Source organism: Lissotriton helveticus, chromosome 7, assembly GCF_964261635.1.
Source record: "Lissotriton helveticus chromosome 7, aLisHel1.1, whole genome shotgun sequence".
NCBI lineage: Eukaryota > Metazoa > Chordata > Amphibia > Caudata > Salamandridae > Lissotriton > Lissotriton helveticus.
In genome coordinates, this window is record NC_136068.1 from 819,139,436 (window position 1) to 819,165,742 (window position 26,307).

Below are 26,307 nucleotides of genomic sequence, written 5' to 3' on the forward strand. Positions count from 1 at the left end.
CCAGGTGTATCATGAGTTGATTGTAGATGATCTTTTTCAGTACAATTGTTGGGAATGGGGGCAGGAAGGTTGACCAGTAGTTTTCGATTTTGCTGGGGTTGACGGTGAGTTTTGGTCTGACTTCGGCGTGTTTCCAGGCATCGGGAAATGTTGCGGTGGTGATAGAGGTGTTTAGTAGGGTGATGAGTTCCTGGGCAATCCTTAGGTTTCCAAGGTTGAAGATGTGGTGCAGGCATGGGTTTGTGTGAGCTCCCTAGTGGATGGAATTCATGGTCGACATGGTGTCCTATGTGTAGAGGATGTTCCAGGTGGTTAGTGTGCGTTTCGTGTCACTTACGATGGTGGTGTATTGGTAAAGGAAGTCTGTAGGTGTGGGTTGGGGTTTGAAGTTTCTGTATACGATTGTGATCTTGTCATTGAGGAAGTGGGTGAGGTAGTTGCACAGCTCATGTGAGGGTGTGATGTTCTCGCTGGCAGTTGGGTTGGAGAATTCCTTAACGATGTTGAAAAGTTCCTTGCCATTGTTGGCTGTGGTTTTGGTGCATGCAGCAATAGCTGTCTTCTTTCTTGCCCTCAAAAGTGGTGGTAGAGGTTGAGGGAGGTCTTGAAGGCTGCCCTGTTGGAGGTGTCATTGCTGGTGCGCCATCTCCTCTCCAATTGCTTACTGTCTTGTTTCGATGTTCTGAGTTCTTGGAGGATGTACCAGCTGGCCTTTATAGGATTTTCTCTGGATATTGCTTCTGATGGGGTTGATGCTGTCTGCACAGTTTGTGAGCCAGGCGTTGATGTTTTTCACTCCCTGTTCAAACTTGCTGGTGGTAGCAGGGTTGGAGGTGTTGTGGGCGTATGCCCAGCTGGTCTCTGAGATTTTATTCCACCTCTGGTGGGGGGCATTGGTCATCTTGGGGGCAGCGGTGCAGGGGCTGGAGATGCTGAAGTAGACAATAGAGTGATTGGTCCAAGTGAGTTCTGTGACTTGGCTGTATTTGATGCATTTGCTGGAGGTGAAAATTGAGTCCAGAATAAGTCCTGCTGTGTGTGTAGGGTCGTGGATGATCTGGGTCAATCCGAGGCTGCTCATACTGTCGAGGAGGTGTGCTGTGTTTTTGTCATTGGGGTCATCGATGTGGAAATTTAGGTCGCCAAGGTAGATGAAGCCCTAGGAGTCTAAGTTTAGGGGCACAATTAAGTCTGCAATGGTGTTGTAGAAACTGGGGCGCAGGCCTGGGGCTCTGTATGCGAGAGCGCCTCTGATGGTTGGCTTGTCATTCGTGTGGAGCTTGAAATTGAGATGCTCCATGGGAGTGGTGGTGTTGTTGGTGGTGGTGGTGGTGATACACTGTATGGTCTCTTTCTGGATGATGGCAGTTCCTCCCCCTGGCTTGTTGGTTCGGTCCTGGTGAGTGATTATATATCTGTCGGGGATCACTGTAGCAATGTCTGGGGTGGATGTGGGGTTGGGCCAGTTCTCAGTGAGTTAGACTATGTCGGCTGTGAGGGTGGCCATGAGGTTCCATAATTCAGTGGAATACTTGCATAGTGAGTGTGTGTTAAGTAGGGTGCAAGCGAGTTGGTGTTTTTGTTCAGGTGTGTCGGCGGGATGGTGTGTGTGCAGTGGCAGGTGAAGTGGCAGTGAGTGCAGGTGAAAGGTCCTACCCATGAGCGTGGATTGGTGTGGTGGCAGTGTTTGTTGCAGAGTCAAGGGGCCAGGGTGTTGAGCTCAGCGATGGTGTATCTTCGGGGCGGGAGGGCCAGGGGTCGTGGCGCTTGGCGATGTCCAGATGCCGATGGTCGAGCTGCAGCCTGTATAAGTAGGTGCTGGGGTGGGCTGGGCTGCTGTTAGCAGGAAGAACGGTGAGTGGGAAAAAACGGTTGGAAAAATCGAGAGGGAAAACCCGGGCAGCTGCGGTGTCACTGGATCAGTCTGGATCAAGCAGGAACTGGAGAGCACAGGCAAGTGGAAAGCTAGGTGTCCAGGTGTCATAAATGCCGGTGGGCACCACCTGCTCAAATTAAGCACTGGTAAGGAAGATATGAGGCATCCGTTATTTGCCTTTACCAGCTAAGAATGTTGTGTTAGTGTTCCTTAGGTATTCACTTGAAGCTTTCATAGTTGACTGTTGGAAGGGTGTGTGGCTGGGGAGCAACATATTAAACCTGGGATCTGGAACAATAGTTCCTAATCTCTTCTTTTGTTACACCTGGCTCTATAAGTATGGACCTCACCTGAAACACAAAAGTCATTACTTTTAACAATAAAAATCCGTTTTCATATGTGTGAACCATTTCTAAGAAGATAAAATCAGGAAATGAGACAAAGTGCAATGTTTATTGGGATGATCCTTAAGCAAAAGTGGATTCATTCTCAGCACAAGATAACAGCACTTACCAAGCTTTGGACTGACAGCAGACAGGATAAACAGGCACCCAGAAGTACAAATTATATTTACTTACAAAGTTGGTTATATTCTGAATACTTTCGAATGCTAGGATGTTTACATACATATGCTGTTTTTTTCAAAATTGCTCTCTTCATATAAACCCACCGTCGATAACCCTCAGAAGAAAAATGTGTTCATTCCGTAAATTCTCAATTATCTTTTTTCAGCTGCGTGTTTGTTGCTTTCTTGTCATCGTCATCCTGCAAGAAGTAATAACATAAATGTCAATATACCAACTGAATGGGAGCCGTTTCAAAGATCTTGAAAAAGTGAAAAGTTGGGCCGGTTCATGCAATGTGATGTTTTAGCTGTGTGTGTACAGATGTTCATTCTTTGACTCACAATATCACTCGGAAGAAATACTGCTGGGGAAATACGGACACCTTGCAGTTTGTTTTTTCAGCACTACAGAACGAGGTCTGAAAATCAGAACGATGATTACCTGGTAATAATGGAGGCAGCCTACCATTCCAAGGTGATAAACTCGGACTACTAGGGTTTCCCCTGCAAGAATTTCTATCCGTTTCAACTGACAAAAATTGTGCAGAAGACAATCTTTCAGATCGGGGCGGCAGTCCACAGTTCCTAAACTCGATTTCTGCACAAATATACATTGGCGCTGGTGCCAGGAATTCCGCTGTCCTTCAATATGAGGGCAATTTTGTCAGCTTTAGGCACGGATATGATTCGACAGCATGCTTTGGGTGTGCACTGGTCAAGTACACAGAAGGTATAATGGTGCACCAGAGAAACTCACCACTTCTGAGAATGTGTGCATTCAGATCTCACACAGATCTCTTACTGGTGATCTGTCTGACAGAATATGGGTAACAAAAATATTCCTTGACATAAATATCCAAACTATATATGATAAGCAAAAACATTTCTCCACTGGGTGTAAATGTTTTATTATTAACTTAATGGGGCTCATATTTTTGTAAACAACATTCAGGACACAACATTGTTGTCAGAGATATTTGGACCACCATATCCTTATGGCATACATCTCTGCTTGTGGGTGACTCTCACATACCTGCTTCTGGTATGATCCTTGGGCTGGACTATCTCTGCTTCTGGGTGAACCGCACAAACACTTTGGGGGCCACCTGTGGTTAACCTTGGTTGGCAGCTTCTCCCCTTTTGGGTGGACTCCAGTGCGCTCTGGTGTTATTCTCAGATTACAACATCTCTGCTTCCATGTGCAACTTAAAACACTCTTTCTGGGTTTGTATTTGGATAACCTTGGGTCACGATATCCGTGATTTTTTGTGGACAGGCAATTCCTTCAGGTGCTTTCTGTATTTAACTTTGAGTTTCAACATCTACATTTATGGGAAAACTCTGTAAACATCGTTCTGGTGGTATCGTTGGATTGAGACATCTCCAGTTCTGGATGGACCTTATAGATTGCCTATTGGTATTAACCTTGAGTTGCACCATCTCTACGCCTGTGTAGATTTCACAGACATACAGATGGTTAGCACCACCCAAGGATAGAAATAGTGATGTTGCAGCTGCGGCTAACCACAGACAGCATCCGCAGAGTTTATTTCATTCACAGAGGAATGGAGATGTGGCAACTCAAGGATAACATTCTGTGTGAACACATGAGAACTATTTTTGGCCTAATCTAAGATTGAGACGTTTCACTTCACATTTCTCAGTGAACTTCACAGACTAATGTCTCATTTGTGTGTGCTATTCGCCAGTTGCAGCATCCCCAATGCAGGAATCCAAGTTGAATCTGAAGAATGGTCCCCTGCTAGTCTAGATATATTTGTGAGTAGTCCCTAGTAGCAAAACCCCTGCTACTACAGATTAAAGCACCACACCATAATAATGCAAGTTGGCTCTTGTGGTAAAGTTTTGTCTGCCACAGAAACGTCACATCAACACCTGTGGTTCTTTGTAAAGTAGTACTCCCCTACTCTGGATTCTAAACACCCCAATATAAAAGTCAATGAGGGATCTGCTGACTGAGTTCCACAGCCACAGAACTACCTTCCAAAGCAAATGGTCTCTGATGCTTTATCTGCCTTTACTTCAGACTTAAAAACCACATAATAACACTACAGGTGGAATCTGGTGGCTCATTTCCATTGCCCCAGAGCAACCCAACTGCACAAGTGGTCCTTAACTGACAAGATTCTGGTGCTCCGGAATTGAACATCGAACTGCAATAACAAATAAATCAGAAAGCATGGCAGATTGTCAACATAATTATCACCAGAACAATGACATACCTGCCATATAGATGTACCGATGAGAAGAAATATCCCATACACTCCACCGCCTGCACTTTCAACTCTACCATCTCCCTCACTAATTCACCCACCTCTCCCATGTTTCTCAATTACACTTTCCACTTATCACCACCCCTACATTTTCCCACCACCTCTACTCAGTCTCTCCCGCACCACTAACCACATTCCACTTCTTCTCTTTCCTTTAATCTTCTCTCATCAAACATCTCTGCCTTCTCCCATGTCTCCATTCTATATTTACCTCATCTTCAATTTAATCTTGTAATGCAAATCATCTTTTCCAAAACCACCATATAATATTATATATTCCCATTTACTCCCATTGTGTCGGTCACTTTATTCACCCATGTTCCAATCTATCTGACCCCTCTCATACATTACTCTACGTCATACTATCTGATGTGAGTTCTTAAATTATTCACAGTGGGTGCTCATATTATTTAGCCCCTTTCGCCATCAAACTAATATCCCAAGTGTCCACCAATATCCTTCCACCATTCCTCTTCTGTTGTGTGTGCAATACATTCCCTTCAACAAAGTCCATTTCTTAACATCAAATAACCATTTCCCGACCCCTGGTACTTTGCTTGCCTTCCATCCTATATCAATATTTCTCTTCGCCAGATCAACAAATCTGCACATCTGTTTGGTTGCGCTGGTTCTCACCCTTTGTCCCAACAAGCACACCGAGGGGTCAGGAATCATTGGCTACCAAACACTTCTTTGATTAAATCCAATACTTCAGACCAGTATTGTTGCATTTGATTATTACACTACCACAGGACATAGTACACATCAAGTTCAAGTTCAGCATTTATATAGCGCACTACTCACCCAGAGGGTCTCAAGGCGCTTGAGGGAGGGGGGTACTTATTTATCGAATATCCAGGTTTTTAGTTGTTTTCTGAAGGAGAGGTGGTTCTGAGTAAGGCGGAGGTGGGTGGGGAGAGAATTCCAGGTTTTGGCCGCTAAGTAGGAGAAGGATCTTCCTCCCATGGTGGATCTGTGGATGCGTGGGATTGCGGCGAGGGCTTGATTGGACGATCGAAGTTGGCGGGTGGGGATGTAAAAGGACAGGCGCGTGTTGAGGCATTCGGGTCCTAGGTCGTAGAGGGCTTTGTGTGCGTGGATGAGGAGACGGAACGTTATTCTCTTGTTGACGGGGAGCCAGTGGAGGTCTTTCAGGTGACCGGAAATGTGAGCTTGGCGGGGGACGTCTAGAATGAGTCTGGCTGAGGCGTTTTGGATGCGTTGGAGTTTTTTCTGTAGTTTGGCTGTGGTTCCGGCGTAAAGGGTGTTTCCGTAATCCAGTCGGCTTGTGACCAGTGCATGGGTGACCGTTTTTCTTGTTTCGGTGGGAATCCAACGGAAGATTTTTTTGAGCATACGTAGGATGTTGAAGCAAGATGATGAGACGGCGTTGACTTGTCTGGACATCGAGAGGGAGGAGTCCAGGATGAAGCCCAGGTTATGTGCGTGGTCCGTAGGTGTGGGAGCGTTTCCCAGGGCCGGTGGCCACCATGAGTCATCCCAAGCGGAGGGGGATGATCCTAAGATGAGGACTTCCGTTTTGTCCGAGTTCAGTTTCAGACGGCTGTTCTTCATCCACTCGGCTACTTCTTTCATCCCTTCGTGTAGGTTGGTTTTGGCGGTGTTTGGGTCTTTGGTGAGGGAGAGGATCAGCTGGGTATCGTCTGCGTAGGAGATGATGTTGAGGTTGTGTTGGCGCGCGATGGATGCGAGGGGGCTCATGTAGACGTTGAAGAGGGTGGGACTGAGTGATGAACCTTGTGGTACGCCGCAGATGACTTCGGTGGGCTCTGATCTGAAAGGGGGAGGCGGACTCTTTGGGTTCTTCCGGCAAGGAACGAGATGATCCAGTCCAATGCTTTTCCTTGTATTCCGACGTTGCTGAGGCGTTGTATAAGGGTGCTATGACAGACTGTGTCGAAAGCTGCGGTTAGGTCGAGTAGGATGAGGGCAGTTGTTTCTCCGTTGTCTAGTAGTGTTCGAATGTCGTCTGTTGCTGCGATGAGGGCGGTCTCGGTGCTGTGCTTGGCTCGGAACCCGGATTGTGATGGGTCGAGGGATTTGTTGGATTCGAGGAAGGCGGCGAGCTGAATGTTGACGGCTTTCTCAATGACTTTGGCAGGGAATGGGAGGAGCGAGATGGGGCGGTAGTTCTTAAGTTCAGTGGGGTCTGCTGTGGGTTTCTTCAAGAGGGCGCTGAGTTCGGCGTGTTTCCAGCTTTCTGGGAAGGTAGCGGAGTTGAGGGAGCAGTTGATGACGTCTCGAAGATGGGGTGCGATAATGGAGTCTGCTTTGTTGAAAATGTGGTGGGGACATGGGTCGGTTGGCGATCCTGAATGGATGGAGTTCATCAGGCGGATGGTGTCTTCAGTGGTGACTGGGTTCCAGGCGCAGAGGTTGTTGGAGGGGGGTTTTAGTTCGGAGGTGGGTGGGGTGTACTGGTCTCCGGACTGGTTTTCGAAGCTGTTTTGTATGTCAGCGATTTTGTTGTGGAAGAATGAGGCTAGGGAGTCGCAGAGGTCTTGGGAGGGAGTGATGTCGTTGGTGCCGGCTGTGGGGTTGGTGAATTCTTTGACGATGTTGAATAGTTCCTTGCTGCTGTGGGCGTTGTTGTCGAGTCAATCTTTGAAAGTTGCTTTCTTGGTGGATCGGATCATTTGGTGGTGTTTGCGGGTGGCGTTCTTGAAAGTGGCTAGGTTTTCAGTGGTTGGGTTTTTTCTCCAGGCTTTCTCGAGGGTGCGGCAGATCTTCTTGGATTTCTTAAGTTCATCATTGAACCAGGGGGCTTTTTTGTTACCTTGCTTGGTTGGATTGTTTTTCAGGGGTGCTAATTTGTCAGCGCTGCGGGTGATCCATTGTGCGAGGTTAGTGGCTGCTTGGTTTGGGTCTGATGAATTGGCGGGAGGGTTTTGGTGGAGCGATGTGAAGAGCTGGTCGGTGGTGATTTTGTTCCAATTTCTGCGGGGAATTGGTTGTGGGAGGTTGTGGGTCTTAGTCTTTTTGTAGTTGAAGTGAACGCAGCTGTGGTCTGTCCAATGGAGAGCTGTGATGTGAATGAAGGAGATGTACTTGCTGGAGGTGAAGATTGGGTTGAGCGTGTGCCCGGCACAGTGGGTGGGGGTGTCAACAAGTTGTTTGAGTCCAAGATTTGTGAGGTTGTCCAAAAGCGTGGTGGTGTTGCTGTCGTTGTTCTTTTCCAGGTGGAAGTTGAGGTCGCCTAGTAGAATGTAGTCCTCGGAGGGAAGGGCGTGTGGGCTGATGAAGTCAGTGATGTCTTCGCAGAATTGTGTGCGAGGTCCTGGTGGCCTGTAGATGAGGGTGCCTCTGAGTGTGGTCTTGGGGTCGGTGTGGATCTGGAAGTGAAGGTGTTCGGCGGCTGCGAGGTGATCATCGGAACTGGTCGTGATGTGAATGGTGTTCTTATGAACAATGGCGATGCCGCCTCCCGTTTGGTTGGTGCGGTCCTTACGGATAATCTTGTAGCCGTCAGGGATGGCTATTGCGATGTCGGGTGTTGATGAGGCTTTCATCCAGGTTTCTGTGAGAAAGGCGACGTCCGGTGATGTAGTGTCGAGTAAATTCCAGAGTTCAGTGGCGTGACGGTGGACCGAGCGGGTGTTGAGCAGGATGCACTTCAGATGGTTGGTGTCGGAGCTCTGATTGGAGTCTGTGGATTTGGTGTGGGTCCTGATGCAGTCGAACTTGCAGGAGTGGCAGGTGAAGGGTCCATGGGTGTGACCTGGGGCGGCTTGGTAGCAGTTAGGGTGTCTGCCGAGGTTAAGTGCTGAGAGGGTAGCGGCATCGTACGTAATGCGGGAGGAGTGGAATTTGCGGGGACCAGAGGGTTTGGCGCTGGGCGCGGTCCAGGCGTAGACGGGCTTACCTTTGGCGCACCTTCGGCACGCATAGGGCGCGTCCGCTGCGCGTGAACACTGCGCGTCAGCTGTTCTGACATAAGAGGATAGTGGGGGGGCGGAGCGTGGGAGGGGCAGCTGGGAGGCGGGAGCGTGGTGGAGGGACGGGCTGGGACAGCACAACAACAAAATGGCAGCAATAATAACAAAGCGAAGCAGGGTGAGATTGGGGCCCAAAGTGTAACAGCTGTGCGAGCAATGGAACGCTATAGGTAATATTAAAGTCCAAACAGCAGTGGTATAGCGCTACGATATTTAAAAGCACAGCCAGCAGAGGTAAAGCGCTACGATATTTAAAAGCACAACCAGCAGAGGTAAAGCGCTACGATATTTAAAAGCACACCCAGCAGAGGTAAAGCGCTACGATATTTAAAAGCACAACCAGCAGAGGTAAAGCGCTACGATATTTAAAAGCACAACCAGCAGAGGTAAAGCGCTACGGTATTTAAAAGCACAACCAGCAGAGGTAAAGCGCTACGATATTTAAAAGCACAGCACGAACAATTTTAAGGCACCAAGCACAACTAGCAGAGGTAAAGCGCTACGATACCCAGGAGGAGAGGGAGTGAGGGGAGCGACCGCTTCTGCACGGGTCAGGACGGTCACAGCTCTCCACGAGGACGGGGTCAGTCTGTACTATCAGTGGGTGGGAAGGGCAGCTGGGAGGCGGGAGCGTGCTGGAGGGACGGGCTGGGACGGCACAACAACAAAATGGCAGCAATAATAACAAAGCGAAGCAGGGTGAGATTGGGGCCCAAAGTGTAACAGCTGTGCGAGCAATGGAGCGCTATGGGTAATATTAAAGTCCAAACAGCAGTGGTATAGCGCTACGATATTTAAAAGCACAACCAGCAGAGGTAAAGCGCTACGATATTTAAAAGCACAACCAGCAGAGGTAAAGCGCTACGATATTTAAAAGCACAACCAGCAGAGGTAAGGCGCTACGATATTTAAAAGCACAACCAGCAGAGGTAAAGCGCTACGATATTTAAAAGCACAACCAGCAGAGGTAAAGCGCTACGATATTTAAAAGCACAGCACGAACAATTTTAAGGCACAAAGCACAACTAGCAGAGGTAAAGCGCTACGATACCCAGGAGGCAGAGCCGGTCCTAGGCCTTCCGAGGCCCCGGGCGAAAGGGAAGATGTGAGGCCCCTCTAAGTGCCTTACTGTCTGCGCGAGTGCGCGCAGCGCTTTTCCTGCATTTCATATCGGCCCCCCTGCTCTGTGGTTTACTCTGCGGGGCCGGCGGCGGGGCCCCCTGAGCGCGAGGCCCTGGGCAGCTGCCCATACCGCCCATGCCTAGGACCGGCCCTGCCAGGAGGAGAGGGAGTGAGGGGAGCGACCACTTCTGCACGGGTCAGGACGGTCACAGCTCTCTACGAGGACGGGGTCAGTCTGTACTATCAGTGGGTGGGAGGGGCAGCTGAGAGGCGGGAGCGTGGTGGAGGGACGGGCTGGGACGGCACAACAACAAAATGGCGGCAATAATAACAAAGCGAAGCCGGTGAGATTGGGGCCCAAAGTGTAACAGCTGTGCGAGCAATGGAGCGCTATGGGTAATATTTAAGTCCAAACAGCAGTGGTATAGCGCTACGATATTTAAAAGCACAGCCAGCAGAGGTAAAGCGCTACGATATTTAAAAGCACAACCAGCAGAGGTAAAGCGCTACGATATTTAAAAGCACAACCAGCAGAGGTAAAGCGCTACGATATTTAAAAGCACAACCAGCAGAGGTAAAGCGCTACGATATTCAAAAGCACAACCAGCAGAGGTAAAGCGCTATGATATATATATTTTTTTTGTTTTTGTAAGACCTTTATTTACTTCGTATAAGTTACACAGCCACGAGCCTACAACCCAGTGGGCCGGCATGCAATGTGTCAGCAAATGCTTAATCAGGAACAATCAGAATATAAAGCAGCCTTTATTATCAGCCGGAGTCGCCCCTGGCTTATCCTTCGCAGGCCTCGCGGCTAGCAATTCGATATGAGTCTCACATTCGGAATTTTATAGAAAAAAACAGTAATAGAACATAACATAAAGACCAGACATCAAAATTGACCATATCCGACTGCACTCTCTTGTTAACGGATCTGGGTGTCACTTCGGACCATGTAATAGCCATGTTTAGCCTGCACATCATCTTTTGCCACCTTTGAATGTGTCACTAAACCTTTTATATTTCTATTTCCTCTTCCTGGGAGTTAAGGAAGTCTGTTAGGAAATGCCAGTAGTCCTTCGGCCTAGATTTCACAGGGAGGTTCTCTTCGTACGTCATCAACTTGTCTCTACATACTGACATGTCACGAAGCCACGTGGATTTTTTGGGTACCTTCCGGCTATTCCAGCACTGCGCCACCTGTCTCTTAGCTAGCAACAAAGATATCACGCAGAACTTGCGCTTCAGTGCCCGAAACTGTGGGACAATCCCAAGGAGACAGATCTGCACCGTGCATTGTACCTCCTCCTCTAGCATGACAGTGAGAGTGGATGTAACATCTGCCCAGTATTCTGATATTTTGGCACAATACCATGCGAGGTGCGCAAAGTTCGCACCTTCCTTATTGCATCTCTTGCACCTGTCCTCGTCTTGCAACCCAAATTTAAGCAATTTGGAAGGGGTGTAGTATGCCTGGTGGATGAATTTGTAGTGTATAATTCTCAAGTTTCCGTTAGGCGTGAGAATCTGAGTCAGGGCACACGTTTGTTGCCATTCTTCATCTGTTAACGGAGCCTCTAGTTCTAAGTCCCATCTAGCCCTGGCCCTTGTAGGAACCTGCGCTATCTCGGCCTGTGCCGCCGTGTATAACCTGGACACCAGATGTGATAGATCCTGTGTTGTAATTATTAGCTGGAGTGATGCTAGGCACTCTGGTTCTAGCGGAAATCTTGGATAGTGTTCCCGCAGGGCTCTCGTTAACCTGTAGTATGTGAAGCGGAACATGGGGGTCATGTGTTGTATATATGTTAACTGTTCGATGTCCCTGAATGATCCCTCCTGAAACACATCACCCATAGTGTCTATTCCGGCTTTACGCAGTAAGGACATGCCTACCTGCTCACTAGTGACTGACAGAGCTTGATGGTGGTGCAGGGGTAGCGCCGGTGCATACAATGGACTTTTACGGGACAATTGTCCAAGTCTGCGCCAGGCCTTGAAGGTGGTATCAATAGTGTTTATGTCCTGCGCATGTAGCGGCGGTCTGGTGTGTGTAATTATCGCTGAGAGGGGTACAGGGCTCGCATCACTCTCTTCTATGGCCGTGTGTGTGAGGTACGGTACCTCGTGATACCAATAAGCTGCGTATTGCGCCTGGGCACACAGATAGTATAGGAGAAAGTCTGGTACCCCAAATCCTCCCTGAGCATACGGGAGCGTCAACGTCTGGAGATCGATTCGGGCCTGTTTGCCGGCCCATATCAGTGTCAGAACCATTGACTTAATGCGGCGGAAGGTTTCTTTGGTGGGTGTGATAGGAATGTTGTTAAAAAGATAGAGAAGTTTAGGTAATATATTCATCTTGACGATCGCGATCCGATCCGCCAGGGAGAGAGGTAAATGGATCCAGCGCTGGATTTTGTCCTCCAGTTTGGATATCACCCCCCCATAATTCGCGCGCAGAACTACTTCCGGGTCTCTATGATACATAACCCCTAGATAGCGAATTGGTTCCTGTTGCCATTCCAGGGGGTAGTCAATCTCAAAGGGGGTGGTGGTGTCTGTTAACGGTATTATGGAAGATTTGGACCAGTTAATTGTCAGTCCCGAATGACCCCCACATCTTATATATTCTCTGAGTATATTATTCAGATGATTCTCTGGATCGCGTATATACAGCCGCATGTCATCCGCGTATAAAGATATGTGTAGTGGTCTGGACGCAAACTGCAGAGCTGAATCCTTGTAATTTTGTCTAATTATACAAGCCAGGGGCTCCATCGCTAACGCGAAAAGTAAGGGGGAGAGGGGACAGCCCTGTCTAGTGCCACGTTCTATAGCAAAGGGAGCGGAGATGTAACCATTTATCCGGACTCTTGCGCATGGTTGGGTGTATAGTAGTGTTATCCATTGGACGAATCGTTTGGGAAAGCCCACCCTGTGTAAAATAGCAATCATATAACTCCACTCAATAGAGTCAAATGCCTTAGCGGCATCGAGCATGACCGCCACTGCTTTAACGGAGGGCTGAAGGTAGTGGGAGAGAGCGAACAAGGATCTTGTATTGTGGGAAGTGGATCGTGTGGGGATAAAACCAGTCTGATCTGGGAGGACCAGACGGGTCATTAAAGGGGATAAACGTTCCGCCAGCAGTTTCGCGAGTATTTTCGAATCTACGTTAATAAGCGATAAAGGCCTGTATGAGTCACAATCTTCAGGGTTTTTGGACGGTTTCAGGAGGGCAATGATTAATGCCTCACGGAGCGTAGGAGGAAGTATCGATTTCTCAAAGGAGGCGCCAAACATGTCTACCAGGTAAGGTGCAATAATGTCTGCGAAGTGTTTGTAAAACTCGTTAGTGTACCCATCCGGGCCCGGCGCCTTGCCATTAGGTAGTGACTTAATCACTGTTGTCACCTCCTCTACTGTGATGGGCATTGCTAGGTGTTCCCTCTGTGCATCCGACAGCCAACCAATCACCACATCATGTAAATAGTCAAAAACCTCGCTTGCCGATTTTGTGGGTTGCGATGTGTAGAGTGCGCCAAAGGAGTTCACAAAGTTTCGTAGAATGTCTTCCGATTGGGTCTGTATGAGGCCCTCTTTTGATGTAATGCTAAGTATGGCTGAGTGCCCTCTCCCCTCGCATATCTTCCTCGCCATTATCCCACCCGGTCTGCCACCCTCACCAAAGTTCCTAGCTATGTGTTTGCGATCCAAATATTTGATTTCGACCTCTACTGCATCAGTATGCTCAGTATGCAGGTCCCGCAGTTCTGCTAGTAGTGTAACATCCTGTGTAGTCTCATATGCTAGTTCTATATTTCTGATGCAGGTCTCACAATGATGTATCTGATTTCTGATGTCTTTCAGTATCCCTGCAGTGGTGCCAATGCAGACGCCTCTTATCGTAGCCTTAAAGGCCTCCCATAAAAGACCCGGATCTTCGACAGTGTTAGAATTAATGTGAAAATATTCTTTGATTGCCTTTGTTATGGTGTCTTCATAAACGGGATCTGATAAAGCTTGTGAATTGAATCTCCGCTGAAATGGGGGAGGTGTGTATTGTGGTATTCTTATCTGTAATAGGACGGTGTTGTGGTCCGACAGTGTGCGTGGCAAAACCTGAAGTTCCCTCACCCACAGCGCGACATCATTCGTACCTAACCAATAGTCTAATCGAGACCAGCTGTTATGATAGGCTGTGATGTGAGTGGCACCTGGTTCATTGGCATATCTACGTCTCCAAATATCCGTTAACGACAGATCTTTCATCATGTGTCCCAACATTGTTCTAGCCTGTTTATGTTGTTCAGAGGAGTTGGAGGAACGGTCTAACCCGTCCACCAATGTTACGTTCCAGTCCCCACCGCATATTATGTGTGTGTTTGCGTGTGGTTGTAAGTGGCCCCACACGTCCCTGAAGAACTCTGGTGAGTCCGTGTTAGGACCATATACGTTAAGAAGTGTCACGCATTGGCCGCGTAATGTGCCCGAGACCAATATGTATCTGCCATCGGGATCTTGTGTAACGTGCTGTGACTTGAAGTTTACCCCTTTCCGAATCAAAATCAATACTCCTCGTGAATAAGTGGAATAGGAGGCCCTATATGTCGATTCCACCCATCTGGTTCCCAGAAGTGGGTGCGTGTTGGGTGCTAGGTGGGATTCCTGTATGAAAGCAATATCTATTTCCCATCTAGTGAGGCTCGCAAAGACCTGTCTGATCTTGCGCGGTTGTGTGAAGCCCCTAATGTTCCAAGTGAGGACGTTCAGATGGCTCCTATCAGTATGCCTAGAACCGTGAGTTATGTATAGGCCTGCATCGGTCGATCCCTGTGCGATTCATAACCAAAGTGGACATTAGTATCATTGCATTCTGAGTACATATTCTAGTGATAGCAGTTCTCCTCCAGGGAGAATACCGAGTTTCGTACAATTTCGATGTTATCGGTCTAACTAAACATTCAAAACTCTCCAAGCTTCCCAACCCACCCACTCCAGCAGCCCCAACATGCCGAAGCCATCGACCCTTTGAAAATAAACCCCCCAAACAAAAACCAAACAATCCCGTATCCATCTTACAACTTGTGTTGGGTATCACCCTCGTGGAGGACCGCAGGGGGCACAGTCTTGCACCCAGTGTTATGGGTGTGGGCGATACTTCAAGCGCTACGATATTTAAAAGCACAACCAGCAGAGGTAAAGCGCTACGATATTTAAAAGCACAACCAGCAGAGGTAAAGCGCTACTATATTTAAAAGCACAGCACGAACAATTTTAAGGTACAAAGCACAACTAGCAGAGGTAAAGCGCTACGATACCCAGGAGGAGAGGAAGTGAGGGGAGCGACCGCTTCTGCAGGGGTCAGGACGGTCACAGCTCTCCACGAGGACGGGGTCAGTCTGTACTATCAGTGGGTGGGAGGGGCAGCTGGGAGGCGGGAGCGTGGTGGAGGGACGGGCTGGGATGGCACAACAACAAAATGGCAGCAATAATAACAAAGCGAAGCAGGGTGAGATTGGGGCCCAAAGTGTAACAGCTGTGCGAGCAATGGAGCGCTATGGGTAATATTAAAGTCCAAACAGCAGTGGTATAGCGCTACGATATTTAAAAGCACAGCCAGCAGAGGTAAAGCGCTACGATATTTAAAAGCACAACCAGCAGAGGTAAAGCGCTACGATATTTAAAAGCACAACCAGCAGAGGTAAAGCGCTACGATATTTAAAAGCACAACCAGCAGAGGTAAAGCGCTACGATATTTAAAAGCACAACCAGCAGAGGTAAAGCGCTACGATATTTAAAAGCACAGCACGAACAATTTTAAGGCACAAAGCACAACTAGCAGAGGTAAAGCGCTACGATACCCAGGAGGAGTGGAAGTGAGGGGAGCGACCGCTTCTGCACGGGTCAGGACGGTCACAGCTCTCCACGAGGACGGGGTCAGTCTGTACTATCAGTGGGTGGGAGGGGCAGCTGGGAGGCGGGAGCGTGGTGGAGGGACGGGCTGGGACGGCACAACAACAAAATGGCAGCAATAATAACAAAGCGAAGCAGGGTGAGATTGGGGCCCAAAGTGTAACAGCTGTGCGAGCAATGGAGCGCTATGGGTAATATCAAAGTCCAAACAGCAGTGGTATAGCGCTACGATATTTAAAAGCACAGCCAGCAGAGGTAAAGCGCTACGATATTTAAAAGCACAACCAGCAGAGGTAAAGCGCTACGATATTTAAAAGCACAACCAGCAGAGGTAAAGCGCTACGATATTTAAAAGCACAACCAGCAGAGGTAAAGCGCTACGATATTTAAAAGCACAGCACGAACAATTTTAAGGCACAAAGCACAACTAGCAGAGGTAAAGCGCTACGATACCCAGGAGGAGAGGGAGTGAGGGGAGCGACCGCTTCTGCACGGGTCAGGACGGTCACATCTGCACATTCTTGCAGACCTATGGGACGGAAGTCAACCACTCCAGGGTACATTCTAGCTATTCATACTGGTGAGATGAGAGGTCATGGTTAATGTAAATAAATCAGCCGTGTATATTTAAATTAGGGATTCTAACCCTCTTCGTGTATTTCATCATTTTGTCACTTTTATTATTAGTAATGTCCCTGCCGAGCTTCAGTTCCCATTCTCCGTTCAGTGTTGACATATCACCATAATAAACGGGGCACGAGCCAAGACAGGATTGGTCACAAAATGCCTGCAGCCTCCCAGAGCGAACTTCTTGGTGAGCACCTCCGATTTTGTGGGCCCCCTTTCACCCAGAGCCCAGGTTTTTCTTATTGTTGTCACTATTGCGCTATAGACCATAAAGAGTCCAGTAGCCTCAAAAGTGCCTCAAAAGTATAAATCCTGCCCTCTAAGTACAGGTCTCAAACAACTCAGCCTAGCTCCGGGGCTTTTTATCGCATATCTTGGCCAATTTTCCAAAATGTAAGCTCGCTCCAGGGCTTTTTATTGTACATCATGGCCAATTTTTCAAAATTTCAGCAGACAACGCATTGGTGACTCAGAAGCCTATGCCGACAAACCCCCAGCTTTTAGCAGGTATTCATGCCACCATACCATGCTAAATGTACAGCCCTGGGGTACGACTCCAGAAGTACCGCTCAAGTTCGCCATAATAATGGATTTTCTTCCCAGCATCGCTGTCACTCCTTGGGTCATCGCATCACTTTTACAACCAATTAAACGCATTGACCTGCTGAACTTTGAAGCCTTGTAGTACACTTCCGTGTTTGAAGAACCAACATCGCCCTCCTGCAATGGCGTCATAGTCTTAACTCTAGCAATCCTTTTTCTCTTGGTAGTTCATATTAGACCCAATAACAGAACATTTAGGGCCCGATGTAGGTAATCTCAATTTACCGATTCTTAAATACCGAATTTTACCGATTCGGTATTTAGGAATCGGTAAATATGATGTAGGTAAAAAAAACTGTAAAATTTACCGATTCTGTAATATTCCTTATTACCGATTCGGTAATACTGATTCGGTCATAAGGAAAACCTTCCCATTCATCCCTATGGGCCTGGAGGTCCATAGGAATGAATGGGAAGCCATTCACTATTCCCGTTTCGGTATTACCGAATCGGTAATAGCGGGAGCATATTCAAGGATGGCAGGGTGTCACATTGACACCTTGTTGCACCCCTGAATCGTGCATGTGTGCACATGTGGCGCACATACATGCCCTGTATGTCTGCCACATGGCACTTTGAAAAATCAAATAATTGCTTTTGTAAAGGTATTCGGTATTTACCACCAAATGCAGGAATCAAGCCAGAGGCTCCATGGACAGAGCAAGAAGCAACGGAAGAAGGAGTTATCCCTGCCGAGTGCCACTGTGTATTTCCCAAAGCTATGAAAACGTCTGTCCAGTTCGAACCCTTGTCATCGCTTTTGTCTATGGTAGCTAATTAATTTCTTCACTGTTTCTCCGACCAGAACCCTGCAGAGTACAGCAAACAGAAAAAGCCATAGCAGTGTTCTGATTGTTTTTTAGGTCTCGCCTAGGCAGTGCTTCTGCTGTCTATTCGAGTCATGCTGTATTCAGGATAAGCTCCGTCCACTTTCCGCCCATCTTTTTAATTGGCTCCTGTCCCTGTTTTTGGTAAATGGTGGCTTTTCATTGGTCAATAGGCTTAGTAGTTCCTCCTTATTATCCCCTTTCACTCTTCTTGTAACCTTCCATGAGGATACCTCCTGTAACATGTGTTGTTACTCCCTAGGTTTTAATTACAGCCTAGGACTACTATTTTCTTAAAAGCCTTCAGGCAGGATACTCGCTTGGTCCGAAGCAGGGCTGGCAGTGGTTACTTTGCTCACTAGCACATCTCACATTTATATGAGACCTTCTATAAATTTTCCTTCATCCGCTCCACACAAACTACAACCTAATCCGGACTTAATCTAATCATTCTTTTGTCACATTTCAAGGTTACTAATTGTATATATGGACTTTGCTATTTGAATGTACTTGTGGTACAATGCATTATGGGTAGAGTGGATTTACCAGATCTTTTGCAGGGTGCATTACCGTATGGGACCAAGGGCCAGATGTAGGTAGCCAAATACCGGTCGGTAACGGCCGAATTCGGCCGTTACCGACCGGTATTTGGCTACCGAGATGTAGGAGGACAGAAACTGGGCAAATCAGTAATTTTACCGATTCTGTAAATATACCGGTCGGTAAATTTACCGACCGGTATTTTTACAGAATCGATAAAATTGATATGTAGGTGGGACTCTTATGAGTCCCACAAGGCCTAAGAAATCGGTATTTTACCATCAAATTCAATTTGATGGTGAAATACCGATTGAGGTGTGCATGCACATGTGTGCATGCACACCTGTGCCATATGACAGGCAGACCTGCCCTTAGGGCAGGTATGCCTGCCACATGGCCCCCGTACCTTTTTTGGGGGTGCTAGAGGGTGTCAAAGTGACACCCCCTGCACGCTTGTCAAAATCGGTATTTACCGATTCGGTAAATACCGACCGGTAATGCCCCATTCATTCCTATGGGCTTCAAAGCCCATAGGAATGAATGGAGCATTACCGGTCGGTATTTACCGAATCGGTAAATACCGACTTTTAAAGATTCGGTAAATCCACATCTGGATTTACCTACATCTCGGTACTTCTATTTTACCGATTCTTAAATACCGAATCGGTAAAATTCGGTATTTATGAGTCGGTAAAATAGAATTACCTACATCTGGCCCCAAAAGACCTCTTTTGGCCACAAATCATACTGCACCCTTGCAACATGGCTAGGTAAAAATCATTGGTATTTATAATGCCAATAACTCCAACTTTGCAGGGTGTAGTACCAAATGTGGCCAAAAGAGGTTGCATGGGACCTATTCTGGCCACATAAGCAACATGGCTAGGTAAAACAAAAGCATTTATAATCCCAATAACTCCAATGCAATAGGTCTCACATTTGTTAAAGTTAGAGCTGTTGGCGTTGAAAAGGACAATGTTTTTTACTATTGTTTTTTCATACCATTGGCAATAGTGCTATACAAATATAATAACTTACACTGCAAATAAAAATACAAAAGTAAAATACATTTTTATTTTTATCGCCATCAGCTCTACCTTCAAGAAATGCAAGACCTATTGCATTGCAAATGCTAGTTTGATATCCATTGAGGCCACTGCTGGAACCCACTCCATATGAAGTGTTCTATCCATCACATGAATAGCTGTCTAACATTAAGGTGTGTCCTAAGGAACAGAATAAAACCACTCTGATCAACCTTTTGCCTGTTAGTTTCCCCAATATCTTATATGAGGTATTCAACAAAGACAATGGTCTGTACGATTTAAAATCTAGTGAATCACCTCCTGTCCTAGGCAAGACTACTGTTGTAGCCAATCTAGATGATGTCAGTAGCATGCCCCTGCTAAATGCATCATTGTACATAAGTAAGAATTTAGATGTTAACTTTCCTTTGCATGCCACATAAAACTCAGGCGGAATCACTCAATTCGAGATGTCTTATTCCCCATCCAACTCCTCTATGGTGGAGACGATCTGCTCTGTATATACAGGGACCTCCACGTCATTCTCACGAGTCTGCATTCAGGCAGGTTATAGATATATCCCCTAAATATTGATAGAACAGCCCCATCTCTGCACATCAATGCACCACTACAACCTGTTATTGTAGTGCGTAAAGGCCTCATTAATTGCCTTCTGCACACTATATCACCAATCTCATCGCTTATGACACAGATGGGCACACAATTTGTGACAGCTCATAGCAGCCATGGGAGATGGCACCCCGCTCTATCCCCTTTAGTATGTCATTTATTAATGTATTTTCTGTAGCTTATCCCTCATAATCTTTCCATCAACTCTGCATGATCCTTCCTCATGTTTATTCTAGATATATGACAAAAAATCCCTCATATCTAGTTCTAGGAGTTTCTCCTCCAGTCTACTCAGTTGGCTCGTGATGGTCCATTTAGTGCCATGCATAGTCTTGAGGCAGATTCACACTAATATTCCACACGAATATGCTAAGTAAATTGTGCTTGCTAACGTTACCCTTCCACCTCCGGTGCAGTCTCTCCAACTCCGTCCTACTGAGATGGGTCTTCTGGAGGCACGCAGTATGGGTACTTTGTGACACTTAGATTGGGGTTTCAAGACCCCTTACAGTCCACATTATTAAATTGTGGGAAATATCCTTTTGAACGAAGGCTTTATTACGAAAAGCCTTTAGAACGAAAGCATCATCGCGACGGCATCCTTAGTAGGCCCGTCTTTATGCCGATTTGTTCACTATCACGTTAGAAGACTAAGGGAAGGGGAAGAGGTGGTGTTAGGCCAAGGGAAGGGGCGGTTTTTGGAGCTAAGGGTGGAGAGGAGTTTAGGGCTAAGGGAAGGGGTGGTTTTAGACTAAGGGAAGGGGTGGTTTTAGGGCTAATGGTATGGGGAGGGGTTTAGACCTAAGGAAAGGGGTGGTTTTAGGCAAAGAGAAGGGACGTTTAGGGCTAAGGATGTGGTTTTATGGCTAAAGGTGTGGGGGGAGTAGAGCTTAGGGTATGAGGGGGGTTAGGGGTGTAACGCATACTGCCAAAAACACTCGGCACCATCGCCAGAGGCGCAGTGGCGCCCATGAGGCAGGAGGGGCCTGCGCTTTCCCTGACTCGGAAAGGGTATGGTTCATTAAGGTCAGAAGATGTACAATCTTGACTTAGTGCCTTTGCTCTATGCCCTCCAACCCATAGAACATCCACCTTATTGCTGGTACACACTCTACTTATATATCCTCGATCTTCCCTTTCGGTTTACCTTAATGTTCCACTGCTCCTCGGTTATGGTGTTGCAAAGAGTAAAGTAGCCTTACACCGCCCTGGCTAGTGGGTGTTCTCTCCCCAGTATATCATGGAATGTGTTGGTAGATTATTGGAGTTACTGCAGGACCTTTCTACCAACTATCACCCTTCAACCAGCTTTCCCCAAGAACCCCACCTATCCACTTAGTTAACATGAGGAACTAGGGATGTTTATAGGTTCCAATCCATCACTTATGCTACAAGTACAATAACGTCTCCAAATGGAACATCTGCCGGAAGATGCCTGCTGCAATTGTTTCGGCTTTGTTTAGTTCAAAAAGTTCAAGCTACCATAGCTATTGACAATGCCAGAGCACATTATTATAACAGAAATTACAGAGAATTCAATAACAGCCGTCATGTAGCTTCTCCACCTCCCAATGCAGACTCAATCACACGAGCCATCATATTTCTACACTGGCTACCAATTGCTAAAAGGATCACCTTCAAAGGAATGTGCATTGTTCATCAATCAATACACAAGACTGGCCCAAACTTCCTACCAAAACCAAAAGATTTATTGCTAAACAACATTATGCTCCAGGTTAGCCACCCATTTGGCATACCACTCTTCACAAAGTTGCAAACTTGCCTAAGGACTTTCTCCCTCCAGACGGCCAAAGTCTGGGATTCAATCACTGCATAAATAAGAGGGCTCATTTACCACTTGGAATTCCAGAGAGCGCTAAAAGTGATTCATCTTCCCCTACTGCACGGAAACAATAGTGCTTGTACCACAGGCACCGTTGCAGCATGGTAAAAGGGGGCCTGCATTGGCGCTAGGCAGCAGACAGTGCCCCTGTGCTAGAAGGAAGCACAAGTGTGCCGTATCTTAATAGATATGGGGGAAGATTTACAATAACTGGCGCATCCCTGCATATCAGCAGGGATGCGCCAGTTAAGTCTTGTAGATTTCACTGCGTCACTTTTACGGGGCCTCCTTGCGACAGAACCCCCACCCTGCATACATTATACCTGAAGCAGGTATAATGTAGCGCAGGGGTTTACAACGTGACGCATCTCACTAGATGCATCACATTGTAAATATGTCCCATTGTGGCACATTGTTTACGCAGCTGCTGCGTCACAAAAGTGACGCAACAGCGGCGTAAAAGTGCCGCAAGGGGCTTGTAAATCAGCCCCATGGAGCTTTTCTGCTCTCTACATTTCAAGCACCACAGCACAGCAACTTTGTTTGCTTCCCTGCATTGCCTGAAACATTAGTAAATATGCCCGGATTGTTCAACCTTGATGCAGTGAAGCAATTGTTAAATATTAGGACACAATGACATTTTTTTTTTAAACTGTTACAAAAGCTATTCATTTATTGGAGGAACATGTACACATTTTTTGCTAGGAAGCAATGGTCTCATGAAAAGATTCTTCAGAACAGTAATTCATCATTATTCTGTTGTTCATTTTTAGAAAGCAGGATATTTAAGTCGTAGGACTGCGCTTTACCTCTTACCTAGGACCATCCATTGGAATACATTGGACAGTTTCATGTAAAATGAATGCCACCGAGCCAAAATCACAAATTCAGATAAAAGTTCACACGAAGCAGAGCTTAGGCCACCATTCATAGATTTCAAAAACTCTGAGATTCGTTACAAAGGAATTAACGCTTCAGAATCTCTATGTTGTTCTATGCCCTCCAACCCATAGAACATCCACCTTATTGCTGGTACACACTCTACTTCTATATCCTCGATCTTCCCTTTCGGTTTACCTTAATGTTCCACTGCTCCTCGGTTATGGTGTTGCAAAGAGTGAAGTAGCCTTACACCGCCCTGGCTAGTGGGTGTTCTCTCCCCAGTATATCATGGAATGTGTTGGTAGATTATTGGAGTTACTGCAGGACCTTTCTACCAACTATCACCCTTCAACCAGCTTTCCCCAAGAACCCCACCTATCCACTTAGTTAACATGAGGAACTAGGGATGTTTATAGGTTCCAATCCATCACTTATGCTACAAGTACAATAACGTCTCCAAATGGAACATCTGCCGGAAGATGCCTGCTGCAATTGTTTCGGCTTTGTTTAGTTCAAAAAGTTCAAGCTACCATAGCTATTGACAATGCCAGAGCACATTATTATAACAGAAATTACAGAGAATTCAATAACAGCCGTCATGTAGCTTCTCCACCTCCCAATGCAGACTCAATCACACGAGCCATCATATTTCTACACTGGCCAAACTTTGGATATTCCACAATATCTGTGACTAGAAACGCTTTATTGCTTTGCCCTTTTCAAGTGATTTTATTTCTTTCTTTCCAAAAAGTATGAAACTAACCAAAAGGTAATCGAGTGCTTTACATTAAGCAGATTTCAAAACGTTGAAGACAATTTCTGCCATTTCGGATTTTATCAATACAATCGATGGAATGGACACAATTAAAACAAAAATGCAAAAAATAAAAGTATTTGCAAACATTCTACAATTGATAAGTAATTACAGTACAAAAACATATTAAAGGCACAGTTTTTTAAGGAACACTAATTAAGATTATTCAGAATAAATGTTTTGAATAATGGCCAAATGAAAGAAACACTTTCAGTGAATTAAGGTAAGTAAGTCTACCAATACGTTAACACCTTTTGCAAGGCACCAATTCATAGAAACAGATAAACAATGCAAACAAGGCAATGGGAAAGTAGAAGAGAGAGAATGTATAATGCATCAGCTTTTGACATGTAACGAAAAATGTTATGTTCTGTTGTGAAGTTTTTCTTTAACAGCATTCTCCAATTCAGAGTGATGTCTGTAACTGCTGCTTTACAGAATTCTCTTTACTTACCGGTAATCTTCATTACTCCGGGTCCCGTTGTCCTCATCCCATTCATTGAAAATGTGGAGATAAACATCTCCCCAACAGAAAAAAAAGACCAGAGAAATGCTGGGACCCTAATACTGCCCCTCCCACCGGGAGTACATAAGCAGTACTTACCCAGCATCCCGCCTGTACACCAAGCCCACACAGGAAGGCTGGCCGCCCGGGCGGGTGAGAGGGGCGTATGAATGGGACGAGGACAACGGGACCCGGAGTAATGAAGATGACCGGTAAGTAATAGAGCATTACACCCAGGTCCCTAAGTCCTCATCCCATTCATTGACAATGTGGAGAATACCAAAGCAGAAAACCCGGCCTTCCGAATCCCCAAGCGCACCCAGGAAACCACACCAAACACAGCGACCCAAGGGACCACAGAAAGAGGGACCCACAGGAAGCAACTGGCCAGCAGCCCAGAACAGGACAGCAGGGACACAAACAAGGACCGGAAACAACCAAGATAAAAACAGAAGGCCAGAGCCACAACAAGGAGGCAGCCAACCAGAGAAACCGGAGACAGAGCAACCAGGCCCAAAACCCAAAAGGACAGAGCCAAGGGAAGCCACCAGCCAAGGTCAACCACCCCAGAACCACCAGGAAGGAACACAGGCCCCAGCAGCCGCACAGACACAGAGCAAACCCCGGACGCCCCGAAGAAGGCCAAAGAAAGAAACCAAGGCCGGACAACCGGGCGCATGCCCAAGCACCCAGCCAACAAGGAAGGAGCCATAGCGAGAGCCCAGGAGCAGCTGAAACCCCAGGAAGCCAAGGCCACACAGGGAAGAAGGCAGCAAACTGCACCAGGACCTGACACAAACCCCAGAACAGCAGGGGCAGATGAGGCCAACCCCAAAAACAACAGCAGACAGCTGACCAAACAACAAAAATGCCAGCAAAAACTCCAAACCCAACAAAGGGAACCGAACAGGCACAGCCAGGTCGGGGACAGGGCCAAATCCCACAACCCCAGACCCCCAACCCCAAAGGGAGGGGGAAAAAACAGGCAGGGCGCAAGCTCAAGACAACCAGGAACTCCTGGTAGAACCCAAGCAGGAATCAACCAGGCACAAACCCCCCGAACCACAGGGGGCAGACAAGAAGAAACCAGGAAGCCAGGACCGGAGCCAACCAACCTGCCGACGCAGGAGGACCCCCAGGCCCAACCAGCCCCCGGAAGGAGCCACACAGTGCACAAGCCAAAGTAAAGGACAGGGAGGCCACAGAGGCAACTGCCAAAGCGGAACCCGGAGGAAGCAGAGACGCCAGAGGCTCAAGCTGCACCAGACGCCATACAACCAGCTGCCAGGAGAACACACCCCCAGAGCGGGCAAGACAACATCTCGCAACCCAACCCCAACAGGGGAGGGGGGGCAAGCCGAAAGGCACCCCACACCGGGAGCAGAGCCCGGGGGAGCCAGCAGGGAAGACAGGAGTGAGCTGTAGTGTAGTTCCTATATTCCCAATAGGCTCATTGGAATAATATATCCTATAGATTTGGCGTAGGACTGAGGTCTACTGGGTCTCTATCGAATATACTAGACTTAATTGTGTGTGTGTGCCAGCTAGCTCAGAAACTTTCTCGAATAAACAAGAAGGGATTAGTCTCTGACAACCGCATAAACATGATAACTTTGTTTCCCAAGAATAAGAAATGTATCTCTAGAGTCGCGGAAACAATAGATAGTTATTTCACTCAGTCAATCGTGCATGCTTCGTTTCACCAGAGGAGCAGAGAAATAGAGAGACGGACTTTTTCAATAAAAGTATTTATTTTTATTTTTTTTATTTTAGGTTTTTATAAAGCGCTAACAATCATCCTGGGTAGGATATCACGGCGCTATGCTCGCTAATGTGAGAGTAGCATGGATGGAAGCCAAGAGGGGGTTTATTCGGGAAGGGGAAAGAGGAAGGTTTTTAGTTGCTTCCTAAATGTCAGGTGGTCTTCTGTGAGTCGGAGCGCTGTAGGTAGTTCGTTCCATTTGGCGGCTGCAATATGAGAGAAAGCGCGTTCGCCCATCCTGGCTCTCTTTACCCTGCAGGTTTTTGTACAAGCCAGGGATTGAGAGCGGAGGTTCCGAGTGGGCGCATAGAACTGCATCCTATTTCTGAGGATGAGGGGGCCAGTTTTGTGAAGTGCTCTGTGAGTGATGCACATCATTTTGAAAGAGGCTCTTTGCCTCATTGGTAGCCAGTGGAGGTGGCGCAGACAGCTCTTGGCCGAGTCGTATTTCTTTTTCATGCATATGGCTTTGGCTGCTGCGTTCTGCACCATTTGGAGCTTTGAGAAAAGGTACTCG

At 47.0% G+C, this 26,307-nt stretch overlaps 1 protein-coding gene across 10 annotated transcripts in view; it reads right to left on the reverse strand.

Moving 5' to 3' along the window:
- The window catches only part of PKD2L2 (polycystin 2 like 2, transient receptor potential cation channel), a 2,146,539-nt gene that overhangs the window by 72,700 nt on the left and 2,047,532 nt on the right, over nt 1–26,307 (reverse strand). For 9 of the 10 annotated variants that reach the window (XR_013598682.1, XM_078653287.1, XM_078653285.1 and 6 more), the window contains one exon: nt 2,311–2,641. Coding sequence is in view for 9 of the 10 variants with exons in the window: in XM_078653287.1 (XP_078509413.1) it covers nt 2,591–2,641 (51 nt within the window). In the remaining variant the exon portion in view is untranslated. Of the gene's footprint in view, nt 1–2,310; nt 2,642–26,307 lie in introns of those variants that run through there. The other variant, XM_078653282.1, reaches the window with a different exon arrangement.